The 13,270-nt window shown below is 39.8% G+C and overlaps 1 protein-coding gene across 1 annotated transcript; it reads right to left on the bottom strand.

Moving 5' to 3' along the window:
- Nucleotides 1-12,348: 12,348 nt before the first annotated feature.
- LOC111158590 (serine rich and transmembrane domain containing 1) lies at nt 12,349-12,672 on the bottom strand. Its single transcript, XM_022520718.1, has one exon. The coding sequence runs from the start codon at nt 12,670-12,672 to the stop codon at nt 12,349-12,351; it is 324 nt and encodes a 107-aa protein (XP_022376426.1).
- Between the last annotated feature and the right edge of the window lie 598 nt (nt 12,673-13,270).

Here is a 13,270-nt window from a genome sequence, read left to right as displayed (position 1 = left end):
CACAGACCAGTGGAACAGAGGAGAGAGCCCAGATATGGACCCTCAACCCTATGGTCAAATAATCTTCGACAAAGCATGAAAAAATATACAGTGGAAAAAAGACAGTCTCTTCAATAAATGGTGCTGGGAAAATTGGACAGCTATATGTAGAAGAATGAAACTCGACCATTCTCTTACACCGTGCACAAAGATAAACTCAAAATGGATAAAAAAGACCTCAATGTGAGACAGGAATCCATCAGAATCCTAGAGGAGAACGTAGGCAGTAACCTCTTCGATATCAACAGCAACTTCTTTCAAGATATGTCTCCAAAGACAAAGAAAACAAAAGCGAAGATGAACTTTTGGGACTTCATCAAGATCAAAAGCTTCTGCACAGCAAAGGAGACAATCAAGAAAACAAAGAGGCAACCCACAGAATAGGAGAAGATATTCACAAATGACAGTACAGACAAAAGAACTTCTCAAACTCAACACACACAAAACAGATAATCATGTCAAAAAATGGGCAGAAGACATGAACAGACACCTCTCCAATGAAGACATACAAATGGCTATCAGACACATGAAAAAATGTTCATCATCACTAGCCATCAGGGAGATTCAAATTAAAACCACATTGAGATATCACCTTACACCAGTTAGAATGGCCAAAATTAGCAAGACAGGAAACAACGTGTGTTGGAGAGGATATGGAGAAAGGGGAACCCTCTTACACTGTTGGTGGGAATGCAAGTTGGTGCAGCCACTTTGGAGAACAGTGTGGAAATTCCTTAAGAAATTAAAAATAGAGCTTCCCTATGACTCTGCAATTGCTCTACTGGGTATTTACCCCAAAGATACAGATGTAGTGAAAAGAAGGGCCATCTGTACCCCAGTGTTTATAGCAGCAATGGCCATGTTGCCAAACTGTGGAAAGAACCAAGATGCCCTTCAATGGATGGATGGTTAAGGAAGATGGGGTCCATATACACTATGGAGTATTATGCCTCCATCAGAAAGGATGAATACCCAACTTTTGTATCAACATGGACAGGACTGGAAGAGATTATGCTGAGTGAAATAAGTCAAGCAGAGAGAGTCAATTATCATATGGCTTCACTTATTTGTGGAGCATAACAAATCACGTGGAGGACATGGGGAGATGGAAAGGAGAAGGGAGTTGAGGGAAATTGGAAGGGGAGGTGAACCATGAGAGACTATGGACTCTGAAAAACAATCAGAGTTTTGAAGGGGCGGGGGGTAGGAGGTGCGGGGAGCCGGGTGGTGGGTATTACGGAGGGCACGTATTGCATGGAGCATTGGGTGTGGTGCATAAACAATGAATTCTGTTACACTGAAAAGAAATAAATTAAAAAAATGTATCTCAATGAAAAAAAAAGAAAGAATGATAAATGATGGATTAGATTTGCATTTTCTTTTTTTTTTTAAGATTTTTATTTATTTATTTGACAGAGATCACAAGTAGGCAGAGAGGCAGGCAGAGAGAGAGAGAGAGAGAGAGAGGAGGAAGCAGGCTCCCCGCTGAGCAGAAAGCCCGATGTGGGGCTTGATCCCAGGACTCTGGGATCACGACCCAAGCCAAAGGCAGAGGCCTCAGCCCACTGAGCCACCCAGGCGCCCCTAGATTTGCATTTTCTTAAGAATACTTGGCAGCAGATTGTAAAATGGATTGCAAGGGAATGAGAGTGGAAGTTGGAAGACCCAGCGGAGAAAAGCAGCCTGAAAGAAACAGTGGAATTAAGGGAAAGTGGCAAAATTCTAGATTTTATAGTTCTGATGGTCAGGATTTTGTGATTGAGTGCCAGTGAGGCAGTAAGAAGAGTCGCCATGGTAGAGACAAGAAATGGGACAGTTTGGGGGGCATTGGCAGGAAGATGAGGAATTTAGTTTTAGATTGCTGGGTTCAGGTCAGAGGTAGTTGGATTATAGGTTGGCTGAGAGTCATCAGCAAGAAAATGGAAACGAATTCCATGTGAGTGGTTATAATAATGTAGAATGAAAAGAAAAAAGACCAACAGCAAATATCTGGGGGACACTGATATTTAAAAGAAGAGTCAAGAAGAAAGATGCCTAGAAAGGTATTGGAAAATGGGGGGTCAGAGGAATACCTGGAGAAAATGGGGTTATAAAGCAAGGGGAAGAGAGAGTGTTGAGGTGGGGATGTTTAACAGTGTGTCACATGTTGCAGGGAGTTCAGACAATGGAGCAACTCAGACATGTTTGCTGGATTTAACAACAAAAATGTTGGTGACTGTCAAAGAGCACAGTTTCACTCAAAGGTGTATGTGTATGCAAAAACCAGACTGTGGTAGATTGAAGAGTGAATGAAGCCAAAAAAGTGGAGGCAACCCTTTATCATAAAGTCTTGATGGCAAGAGGAAGAGAGAGCGTGAGAGCTGAGATCCCCACTGCTGCCTTGGACAATTTGCATTAACTCACTTGAGTGCCTTCCTAAGTACTAGCCTTTATGGACTGGATAATTCCCCCCCACAACTGCTCTGCCTGTTTATGGCAACTTTGGTCTCCCCCTACCACCTGAATTATGCTTCCAAGGTCTTGTCATTTTTCCTACTTGCTCTCTCCCTCCCAAGTTAAATTAGGACGAGGGAGCCCCATCCAGAGAATAACAGTGTATTATAAGGAAACAAGCACTTTTGAAAAGGCTACTCTTCATACATGATGACATTCTTTGGCTAAGCTATTGTGTCAAATCTGAGATCCTGAATGTGGCATTAATGTAGGAAAAAAGAGTGTTATTAAGATCATATTTCAGTTATATTTTAGAACAGAACTAATACTAAGAGTAAGAAAAAGCCATTCCACCATCAAAGCAAATCTGATCATTCTAAATTTTTTTTTATCTTGAGATAGTGAGCTCTGTCACAAATGATTGGAACATGCATTTGACTTCATAAATCAGTTTCTTCCATCAGTGTTTTCTCACATCAGTAAAATTGTAAGTCAAATCCTAGGGAGAAGGTTTTTGTAGATTGGGCATAAATGTCCCCTTGGACTTAGGTTCTGCTGGGATTATAAATCAGAACAGTTGTAACTAGCCCAGGGACCAGGACAACAAGCTAGGAGATGTTGCTGATTCTGAGCACAAGGTAGACAAGTCCCTAAGTGAGAGGGATGTTTGTCCCTAGGAAAGGTTGAAGAAGCCTGTGGAATCCGTGGAGAAGAGGGAACTTTGCAGTTAATGAAAGATAGGATCAGAAGGAAGGAGGGGAGAGGATGTGGAACACATTATTCTCACAAGTTGGAGGGAACCCAAACCAGGAGGCAGCAAAATCTCCAAAGGGGAAAAGGAATTCAGGCAGAACTGTGGATTTCACTCAGCCTTGTAAACAGTGTAGGATAAATTGCCTGCATGGTCCCTGAAGCAAAGAGTACAAATAAGCTTGAAATACTTTGATGATTATATAGAACCACTGATTGAGACCCACAATAGTACAGACAGAAAGAAAAGTTTAAAGTCCCCAAAATGCCGGGTTTATTGAACCAGGTAGGATCTTTTTTCCTGTTCCACAATTTATTGGTTTCTCTGACGTATTCCTACGTTCCTCATGTCCTCATGAACATTTTCATGGCATATAGTATGCCCTGCTTTATCAAACTACTTCTCAATTCAAAAACTCAGTGATCCAAGCTGTGGTTACATATCTTTCAGTCTGACTTCTTTCTGCTTACTCTTCTAAGCAAGAGAATATTTGTTATAGTTTCCATGATGAAACACAACTTTGGAAAATCCTTAGAAGCCCTCCAATTGAGGTAGTTTCCATCTAGTTTTTAGATGGTGCCTGTAAAATCACTGTGGATCAGTTTTCCTCACAGGTTTAAGGGCTCTAAAGCTGTTCTTCTTCTGGGAGTAGAGGGAATTTGTTTCTGCGTGGTTAGTCTGTCTTTCACTCCCTCATTCATTCTACAAATGTTACTAAGCCATCCTATGTGCCAAGAACTGGGGGAAAAAAATAAAACTTTAAGGTTTGCAAAGCACTTTCAAATGTATTATCATTCCAACTTTAAAATAAATGTGTGAAGCATATGATCATGTCATTCCCCTGCTTATGAGCACTCAGTAGCAATCCCCAGCTATACGATAATGCATGAACCTAATGTGGCATTAGGTTTAAGCCCTGGCTGTCTGGAACCATCTCCCACCAGTCCCTGGAAGAACTATAACTAGTAATCTTGTTGTCTTAGGGTCATCAGCAGGAGGCTTATAGTCAGATCCTCAGAGATGGAGTTATATGGGGTAAGATAGAAAGGAGGAGTGACCTCCTCACACAAACTCTTTGTCCTCTCCACCCTGTAAAAGTGCTCCAGAGGGTATCTAACTACAGGCTCTGATGTGCTGTTCCGATACCAGGTGTCACACCAGGAATGGAAGGCTGAGACATTGCAAAAGGTGGTCCTTTGGTGGTCTCTCTTCCTGCCTGTGTGTTATGTGCTAATGACATGGAACACTATACAGTTTCCTCAAACTTGCTAAGCCCTCTCAGACCTCCATGACTTTGGACTTGGTGTTGCTACTGGAATGCTTTCTTCATCACCCATACCTATAGCAAACAGCAGGCTAAGCATCTTCCACTTAGGAACAGACTTCCTTCTGACTTCCATTAGAGCTAGTTTTACAGCTATGTAAGTTCTAAGAGCAGTTTTTTCCCACTTCTAGCCATTCAGCTGAGGCTGGGCATGACAGCTGAGTCATGACACCAAAGTGTGCATTTATTTCTATTAAGTGAAAATAATCACCAAAACATTTAGAATTAGATAGCAAAAGCAAATGGTTAATATTATTTTTAGCTTGCCTACCCGTTGTTTTCATACATATATCTTTTATGAGAGTAAGCAGAGCATGTAGACCACATCAGAAGATGGAAGACAGAGCAAGAATTCAATTCAGTGTGTAAGGAATTTTTTTTTTCTGTTCTGCCCCCCACCCCCAACAAAAATCTGTGAAAACTTTTTTGGTTTATAGATTTATGTTGGCTGACTCTGAGTGATTGAGATAATAGAAGTTTAATAACCATTTTTACTCTGCAATCTTGAGATGATCATCTTTTGGGTTATAATTTAATTTGGGGGAAGAAGGGCACAAAAAAGATGTTCCTTGCAACTCAAATAGCATCTTCTTAGAAAAAAATCTCCCTTTCTACCCCATCTGAATTTTCAGTCACATTTAATTCTTTCTATCCCCTTTTCCTACTTTATTTTTTCTCCTATTCACTTAAATTATCAAACCTACTATCAATTTTACTTATTTATCTTGGTATTATCTGTCCTCCTCTACTATGTAAACTTCTTGAAAGATTTTTGTGCTTTGTTTACTCTTGGATCCCAAGAGCAAAAAACAATACCTGGCATATATAATAGGTGCTCAATAAATACTTGCTTAATGAATGAACACCTTGTCTTTTCATCAGAAATGAATCTGCTGCAAGAAGGGGTTCCCTGTGCTCCCAGGCTGTCCATGGGGCTGAAATATCTTTGTGTCCATACTCCAGAAGCAGACCCTTTCTCAATATATACAGGTTCAGCCTCAGGCATGTCAGTGACAAAGGGGGCTCTGTAGAACCTGGGTCCATAGTTAGGTAAGAGAGCAATACCTTTGCTCTTTTCTCCATTTTCAGTAAATACATGTTTATACAGGTCTGGGGCATACTATAAAGTTTAAACCCTTGGTTATTTATTTATTCCTCAACCTGCCTTTGTGAGTAAACGTTTTCCTAAGTATTTCTATAAGAATGACTATTTTTGAATGAAAGGAAGAGAGGAGTAAAGCATAATAATGAGGTTGTAGAACTTAAAGCCTGATTTCTTTTTAGTTGAAGCCCTGATTCTTCCACTCATTAACTTTGTGACCTTCCTCAGTTTCTTTATCTGTAAAATGGGAATAATAATGTTACCTACCTCGTGGAGTGCTATGAGGGAATACATAAAGCAATTAAAAGGTTGTCTGACACACAATGACTCATAAGTATTGGCATTTAATACTATTTATTATTATTCCTGCTTGAATAATGATCTTGAGCTAAACCAGTTTACTTTTATTACTAGTGGTAAACATGTAGATACATTCAATGTTACTGCAACTGATATTATAGTAAATTAATTTGGCATTTTATTAGCCAGTATTCCCTCTGGGCTGGCATTTATGCATGTGGACCACAAAAATGATATTTATAATGATATGTCTGAGTCACTGGGAGATCTTGAATTATCTTTTGAATTATCAGGGCTACTATAGCTCTGGGGTTGAGTAGATTTTATTATAAAAAGAAACTAGAAGCTCCTTTTGTGAAATGTAGTAATCCAGAAGTAGCAGTGTACAAAAATGCTTCAATAAGTTTATATTATTGAATGCAAGGGATAAGTAGTACAAAGACTACTCCAAATATAAGGAAATGAAGACAGTTGGACAGGAAACCAACAATATGCTATGTAGCCGAGCAGCTCATACTGGGAGTCCAGAGGTGCTGGCTAATTGGGCCAACACTGGATGATTTGAGCAAAGATACAGAGGCCTCAATGTTGCTTGACACATCCCAGTCTGACTTTCCTAAATCATTCGTTTGATTTGGAACTCCAAATCCCTCCAGCATATTCAGGATGCTTTATAAATCAGATGGTGCTCACCAGCAGTCTTGGTTCTTGATCTGTATTTCCACCGTTACTGCTTTTGTTAAGACACATTACTGGGTCCCTAACGTGCGCAATCTTTGTGAAGGAGATAGGCTGAGATAAGTAAATACTGCCTTTGAGGGAAACAGCTGTGTGAGTTCTTCCCTTCATGGGTCTTCACTGAGGTCATGGGGGAGATTTAGATAGGGGGTAGGTGAAAGCAGAACAGTAGAGGTTGAATAAAGAATGGAAAAGGGATTAAATTCACGAAGGCAAGGAGAGTAGATGGTAAGCAGAAAAAAATGGGAATTTTGAAACTTCAGGGGCCAAAAGTTGTAAATGATGTTTGCTTCATGTTTGCATATAAAATATTAGTTACCACATAATAAGCAATGTAGTGTTACTAAAATCTGGAGGCTCAGAGAGGTTGTCTATGGCCACGGAGGTAATATTTAGGGGGTAGGGATTTGAACAAAGCTCTGTCTGAATCCACACCCTGTGTTCTGTGGCACTTAGACTTAGTTAAATGGGGCAGGCAGATAACTGAGGAGAAAGTATTAAAAAATGTCAACCATTCACAAGAGTCTAGAATCATAAGGAATAAGCCATATAGTGCATAAAGAATGATAGCTTTTTTTGGAATGGGATTTTTAAAGGAGCAAAATTTTAAATGCTTTGATGCTTTAACTTTACTCCAATATTAGAGTTTTATTGGAACATTAGTCAGACATCATGTTGAAAATACTGGAATAGAGTTACCATGGACTGAAAATGATTGAAAGAGTATAGCAAGGGCCAAATGGGGACAAGTAAGGAGAGGAGAGGAGGGGAATAGGGTGTGTGTGTGTGTGTGTGTGTGTGTGTGTGTGTGTGTGTGTAAGAGAGACAGAGACGGAGGGAGGGAAGGAGGAAGGGAGGTGAGTGTGTGGTGGAGGAGGAGAGGAAGAGAGTTGCATGCTAACACTAATTCTAAGCTAAGACCGTTTCCATGGCTAGAAGATGAACAGATATGATATTTGTAGCAGGGAGAACAACTCTCCACCCACTCCCATACCCCACCCAGGTTGGATCTGAATAGTGCTTTTTGTCCATCTCTAGCTTATTTTCCACAAAAGAGCTAGAGTAATATTTCTTAAACATAAATTCAATTATTTAATAGCTCTGCTTAAAGTCCCTCTGTGAATTCCCACTGCACTCAGAATAATACCCAAACTCCTACTAAAACCTGCCAAGCCCTACATAATCTGTCCCTGCGCACCTTTAACTCCATTCTCTGCACCACAACACTCTGACTTCTCTACTCTTATAAGCTGAGACTTTTCCTGCTACAGGGCCATTGTACATGCTACTTCTTTTGAGAGAATATTCTTCCCAACACACTTCAGTACTTAAATATGATCTCATCAAAAAGGCCTTCCCCAACCACCTTATCTTAAGTGACTTTCCCTTGTTGTCTATCATTTCACCACTTTATTCTCTTCTTAGTGCTAATTGTAATTGTAATTTTGCATCTTGTTTGCTCATTTGTGTCTTTTTCACTAGATTGTAAGCTTCATGAGGGTAGGAACCATATCTGCTTGCTATGTCTAGTAACAAGGGACTCAGGCCTCCTTACAGTGTTCCGGGTGGCAAAGACACTACTTAAGAATGGATCTTATCTGAGATAAAGAAAAGCAGTCGGTGCTTGCAATGCTTTGATGAGGTCTTCATATAGTCAGATGTGACTAGGGGGTCAGTGAGCTCTGTTGCAATAAAAATGAGTATTACTAGTAATTATCTCTTTAAAAAGGTGGATGTGTAGGCACAGTTTTGAAGTAGAAGGATGAGCATGGAGAAACTACTGTACTCTGCTTACCATTGAAGGCAGGGTTAAATTGAGGTAAATGGACTTTGAAAATTGAGGTATGGTCTCTAAACATTGAGCACTGTTGTTTACTCATGGGAGGGCTGTATGTTTGTGGAAGAAAGTGTATGTGTTTGAGTTTCTGTGTGTCTAAGTCTGTATATACGCACACAGACACATGTGGGATTTAAGAGCTGCCCACTGGATAACCAGAAGAGAGAGAAGCACAACTGTTCTCTCACAGATGGAGAGATTCTGAAGAGAACTGGTCCTAGGAGACGCTGAGCTTCCCCCACAGCCTTCCCTCCAATACCCACCCACACTCACCCCCTCCACACACACGCTTTGAGCATTCTATCCTGAGTAACTCAGGTTCTGGGAAATGTGGTACTAAAGGCTTGAGTCTGTACGTTGTAGCAACTGGGATGGAACCTAGGGGACTTTCAAAAGCAGGGTGAGACCTGGCAGTGACTTGAAATGGCAGCCTTTCAAACAGGAAAAGGCAGACTTCAAACAGAGCCAATTCTAGAAACTGGCATTTCTCCCTGAAAATGTTTTTTCTTTCTTTTTTTTTTGTTTTTAGATTTTATTTATTTATTTATTTATTTATTTATTTATTTGAAAGAGAGAGAGAGAGTGAGAGTGAGCAGGGGGAGAGCAGAAGCGGGGGAAGAGGCAGGAGAGGAAAGAATCTCAGGCAGACTCAATGTTGAGCACGGAGCCCAACACTGAACTCAATCTCATGACCTGAGCTAAAGCCAAGAGTCTGAGGCTTAACCAATTGAGCCACGTAGGCACCTCAAGAATGATCAATTTTTTTAGTCGTGCTACTGTTTCCTTTGGGTTGCGAGAATAGTCTGGTCTACTAATACAGTGTAAAATATTTTCTCTCATTTTATAAATCCCTCAGTTAACTCCCCAGTCCTCTAATGTCATCTGGTGTATGCACATGGTCTTATGAAAGTGGTGTGGTGAGGAAGAAAGGATGTGACCTTCCTCACGTCCCTATTATACCGAGCCCAGCATGATAGCAAGTTTTCCACTGAGGAGGGGGCCTGAAGTTCAGACTCCTGCAGAAAAGTGAGTAGGTTTGTGGTGGGGGGGTTGCCATGAGCTGCACATGGAAGGAGAACTTAGCTTGGAGAAACAGCAGTTGCTTAGGCAGTGGACGAGAGATAAGACCTCTTATCTCCACAGATACACTAGAACAATATATGTGACCCTTCCTTTGCCACCCTGTGTCCCACTGATCATAAGCATCACGCAGGGTTCTTGTTACAAATACCAATTCTCTGGTTCCACTCCTGAGGTCTGGAATATTTTCTAAGCATCCAAGTGAATCTGATTAGGGAAGTGTGGAATTCAGTGCCTCAAGGCTAGGGGACTTTTGTAGGGGTGGAGGAAGGCTGACATTGTGGTCACTCATTATTGACCCTGCTTCAGAGAGGACGTGTAGAAAAAGTGATGAAAAATCCTCCCTAGGAAAGAATACTGTGTACCAACTTACTGAAGACAGTAAGAGAAGAACCAGGCTTTCAGTGGGCTCTACTTCTTTATTTATAAACCAGTCTTCTAACCTTTCTGAACTTCTTAGACAACACAAATTCATCTCAAATTGTGCAATCTGTTACCTTGGCAAAACTGACAAGTCCTAATTTTCATTCGTAAATGTTGCTTCTAATTATTTTACTTAACCTGGAGAGCAAGAACCATTGTGGCAGTGGGTGTGGGCAGGGATAGGCCTGCAGATATTTTTTTAAAGCAGTTTTACTTTCAGAAGGAAAGAGTATGAAGTTACCCCTTAGAACAGATCATACTCAGATTGTTCTATTGTATGGCAAACTTTTTCCTTTATTATTATTTTTAAATCACTTTCTTCCTCAATAACTAAAGTAGCACAAAATTAATAAAAAAGCAAAATTGATAACACTGATGCCTCTACAATCCTGTAGCTTCCACACAACTTTTAATTGGGAGTATGTGAGAAAATATATATACATTAGTACACACACATACAAACACATATTGAGAGACTGCTGATAATGATCTAAAATAGTGGAATTCTTCTAGTCCAAAATTTACACTACATAATAATACTGCAACACACTGCCATGCTTTAAATGGCAGCAGAGGCAAATTTTTCACTAATTGCACATTTTAGGACAGTAACTCTGTGTAGGTCTTATAGTGTCTGGGGATGTTTTTGATATAAATAGGTCAATGTGGTCTGACTTAAGTGAGGCTTATGGATTAAAAAAGAAAAGAAACCTTCAGATCCTCATTACCAGTCCTCATCTCTCTTAGAATTTTAGAATGACGAAGATAGACCTTGTAAAAATGGTGGATCTTTATCCCAATTGGGTTACTAGAGGGTATCACCTGCGCAGTCAACCAAAGCGTCTATTGAAGCTCCACTATTTAAGATTAGAAAATATTTGAACAAGAAATGATCCATTTGCCATGGGAAGATAGGGAATGTTGATGCAGTGGGCTCTGTAGGCTAAAGAAGTTGTGTTTATGCTGTGGGCCATTTGTTTTTAAAATTAAATGACAATTCTTACTCTGAAGAAGTTGTAGTTCGCTTTGTTTTGTTTTTAGGGGAAGCTTGATTTTTTCCATTTTCCAAGTCTGTGCTCACACGTATGCCTCATTTCATGGATAAAGACCCCAAGTTCAGTGCTTGGGTGACCACAGTATCATGGCTCCCAGGACCACTAATCTCCCAGCAGTGACGTAACTTGAATGTCCACAGTTTTTAATAAAAACCCACATCTTGGAATGCTAATGCAAAGTATTATGTTAACATAGAACAACTAATTCTCAGAGATCTGTAACATTCATGGAGTCTATAATAACATGTATATTAGCAATTTAGTCTCTTTAAGTTTTGCAACCTAATGTGGGTGAGCAAACATCTGATATCTGGGAGCCTTAACAAAATTCTGTGCTAAAATTATAAGACTATGAAACTGAATAAAGGAACATGCTTACATGACTGCTAGGAGTTATTACTGCCGAAAACAGAACTAAGTGAATATTTTCCATATGCTAATTTCCACTAACAGAAAGTATAGATATAAAATAAAAACCTCTCGCTGTCTCTTAGGATGTTTCTCTTGGTAACAGCAATTATCACAAAGAATTCTACAACAGTAGTGGTATTATGACTATAACATAAATAGAAAAAAAAAAACCAAGAGGCAAAAATATATTACAGACTGCATCATAACACATATTTGTCTTGCTATTAAAAGTTAAATTCTTCCAGTACTTTTCCATGATGACTTAATTCATCAATAAATGTGATTCCCATTTGTTAAAGTGAAAACAAAACATTAAGCATATTTTGCCTCCGGTTTTAGGAATGTTCTACATTAAATCTAAATTGACTTTTTTTTTTAATTTGGTGTTTCCACTTTATCTTTTAAATATGGAGAATATCTTCTAAGTAGTTCAGACTTAATTTTGCCAGTTTCTTCTAGCTCAGTTAGTTTCACGGTTTTGTAAGAGAAATGAAGCGCAAGAGTCCATATCCAGCACCCACCATGAGGCCGCCTCAGATGAGTTCTGCCTCAGGTGTCCAGCAGAGTGAAATGAACTGATCCACCTTGAAGAAGTCTGCTCCGATCTGTCAGGTGGTTTGTGTGAAATTCTGCCCCTCGAGGTTTGCACACATTTTCTCTGAGTCAGCGTCAACTCCTACATTCACAAATGAAAAGCATCATGAATGGAACAAGAAATGAGGGGTGAAGGAGGAGAAACAGGTCTAATTGGTTGGAAAAGAAAGGGGTTATTTCTTTCATGAAGCAACTCGTTCATGTGACACTTCCTGCAAGGGAAAACCTAGGCTGCTGTACCATTCAGGCATTCTTCCATCTTCATGAGGAAAGGTTTGAGAAAGTGGACCTTTGAGAGGAAATACTACAGACCTCCAAATTGGTGAAAGAACTTCCAGCATCGCTTGGATACTCCGGGTAGGAGGAACTGGAGGAGATGATATTTTTGAGCCTCTGGAGGGCAATGATTAAAAGCAGAAGCAGAAATGCTAGAAGGCTGAGGAATATGGACACATAGATGTAGACATTTGAGAGGTGACCTGAGGAAGGGTCCACTGACGTGGACAGGGATGTGGGAAATAGCTCAAGGAAAGTTCCATTTTCCACGTTACCCGAAAATACAGATGAAGAGTCAGGTTCAGACATCTTTATGGAGGGTCAAAGAATGCACAAGTATGTTAAAAGTCTGTTACACAGGGGTTAAAAAGGACAGAATCAGCATTTTTTTTTTTTTTTTATGATAGCATCAGCAAAGATTGTAGGAAGTTAAATCAGCACAACAAACTTCTTGGTTTTCAGACAAAGGCAGCAGGGGATCAGGTGTCCTCTGGCACTGCAAAAACAAACAAACAAACAACAAAAAAACAGCTGAGTGCATTATTCACAAAATAATCACATTTAAACCTGATTTCTAGTTTTCACTTGAAGAAGGGAAGGGAACGAAATTACTTCTCCAGAAATAGATAATGTTTATGTCATTATATTACAAATGATGATATAAAAATGAACTTTTATTTTACCTCCACAGTACCTAAGATGCCAGGATTCTCCAAGGAACTAAAATAAATAAAAAGGAAAATACATTTCTGATGTGCTCCATCTGCTGTGATTTCAACAGATGCTCCAAGTGGATGCTCTGAGAATAGGACCCAAAAAGCCATCACCAAACCTCCCTTCTCCAGAAATTTAACTCTGCGCACCTCCAGTCCACTAGCAGTATTTATTTCTACCACTTTGAAGAATC

The sequence above is a fragment of the Enhydra lutris genome, unplaced genomic scaffold (genome assembly GCF_002288905.1).
Source record: "Enhydra lutris kenyoni isolate GAN:26980312 unplaced genomic scaffold, ASM228890v2 scaffoldscaffold60, whole genome shotgun sequence".
In the NCBI taxonomy this organism is placed as follows: Eukaryota; Metazoa; Chordata; class Mammalia; order Carnivora; family Mustelidae; genus Enhydra; species Enhydra lutris.
This window is presented reverse-complemented; position numbering and strand designations above follow the sequence as displayed.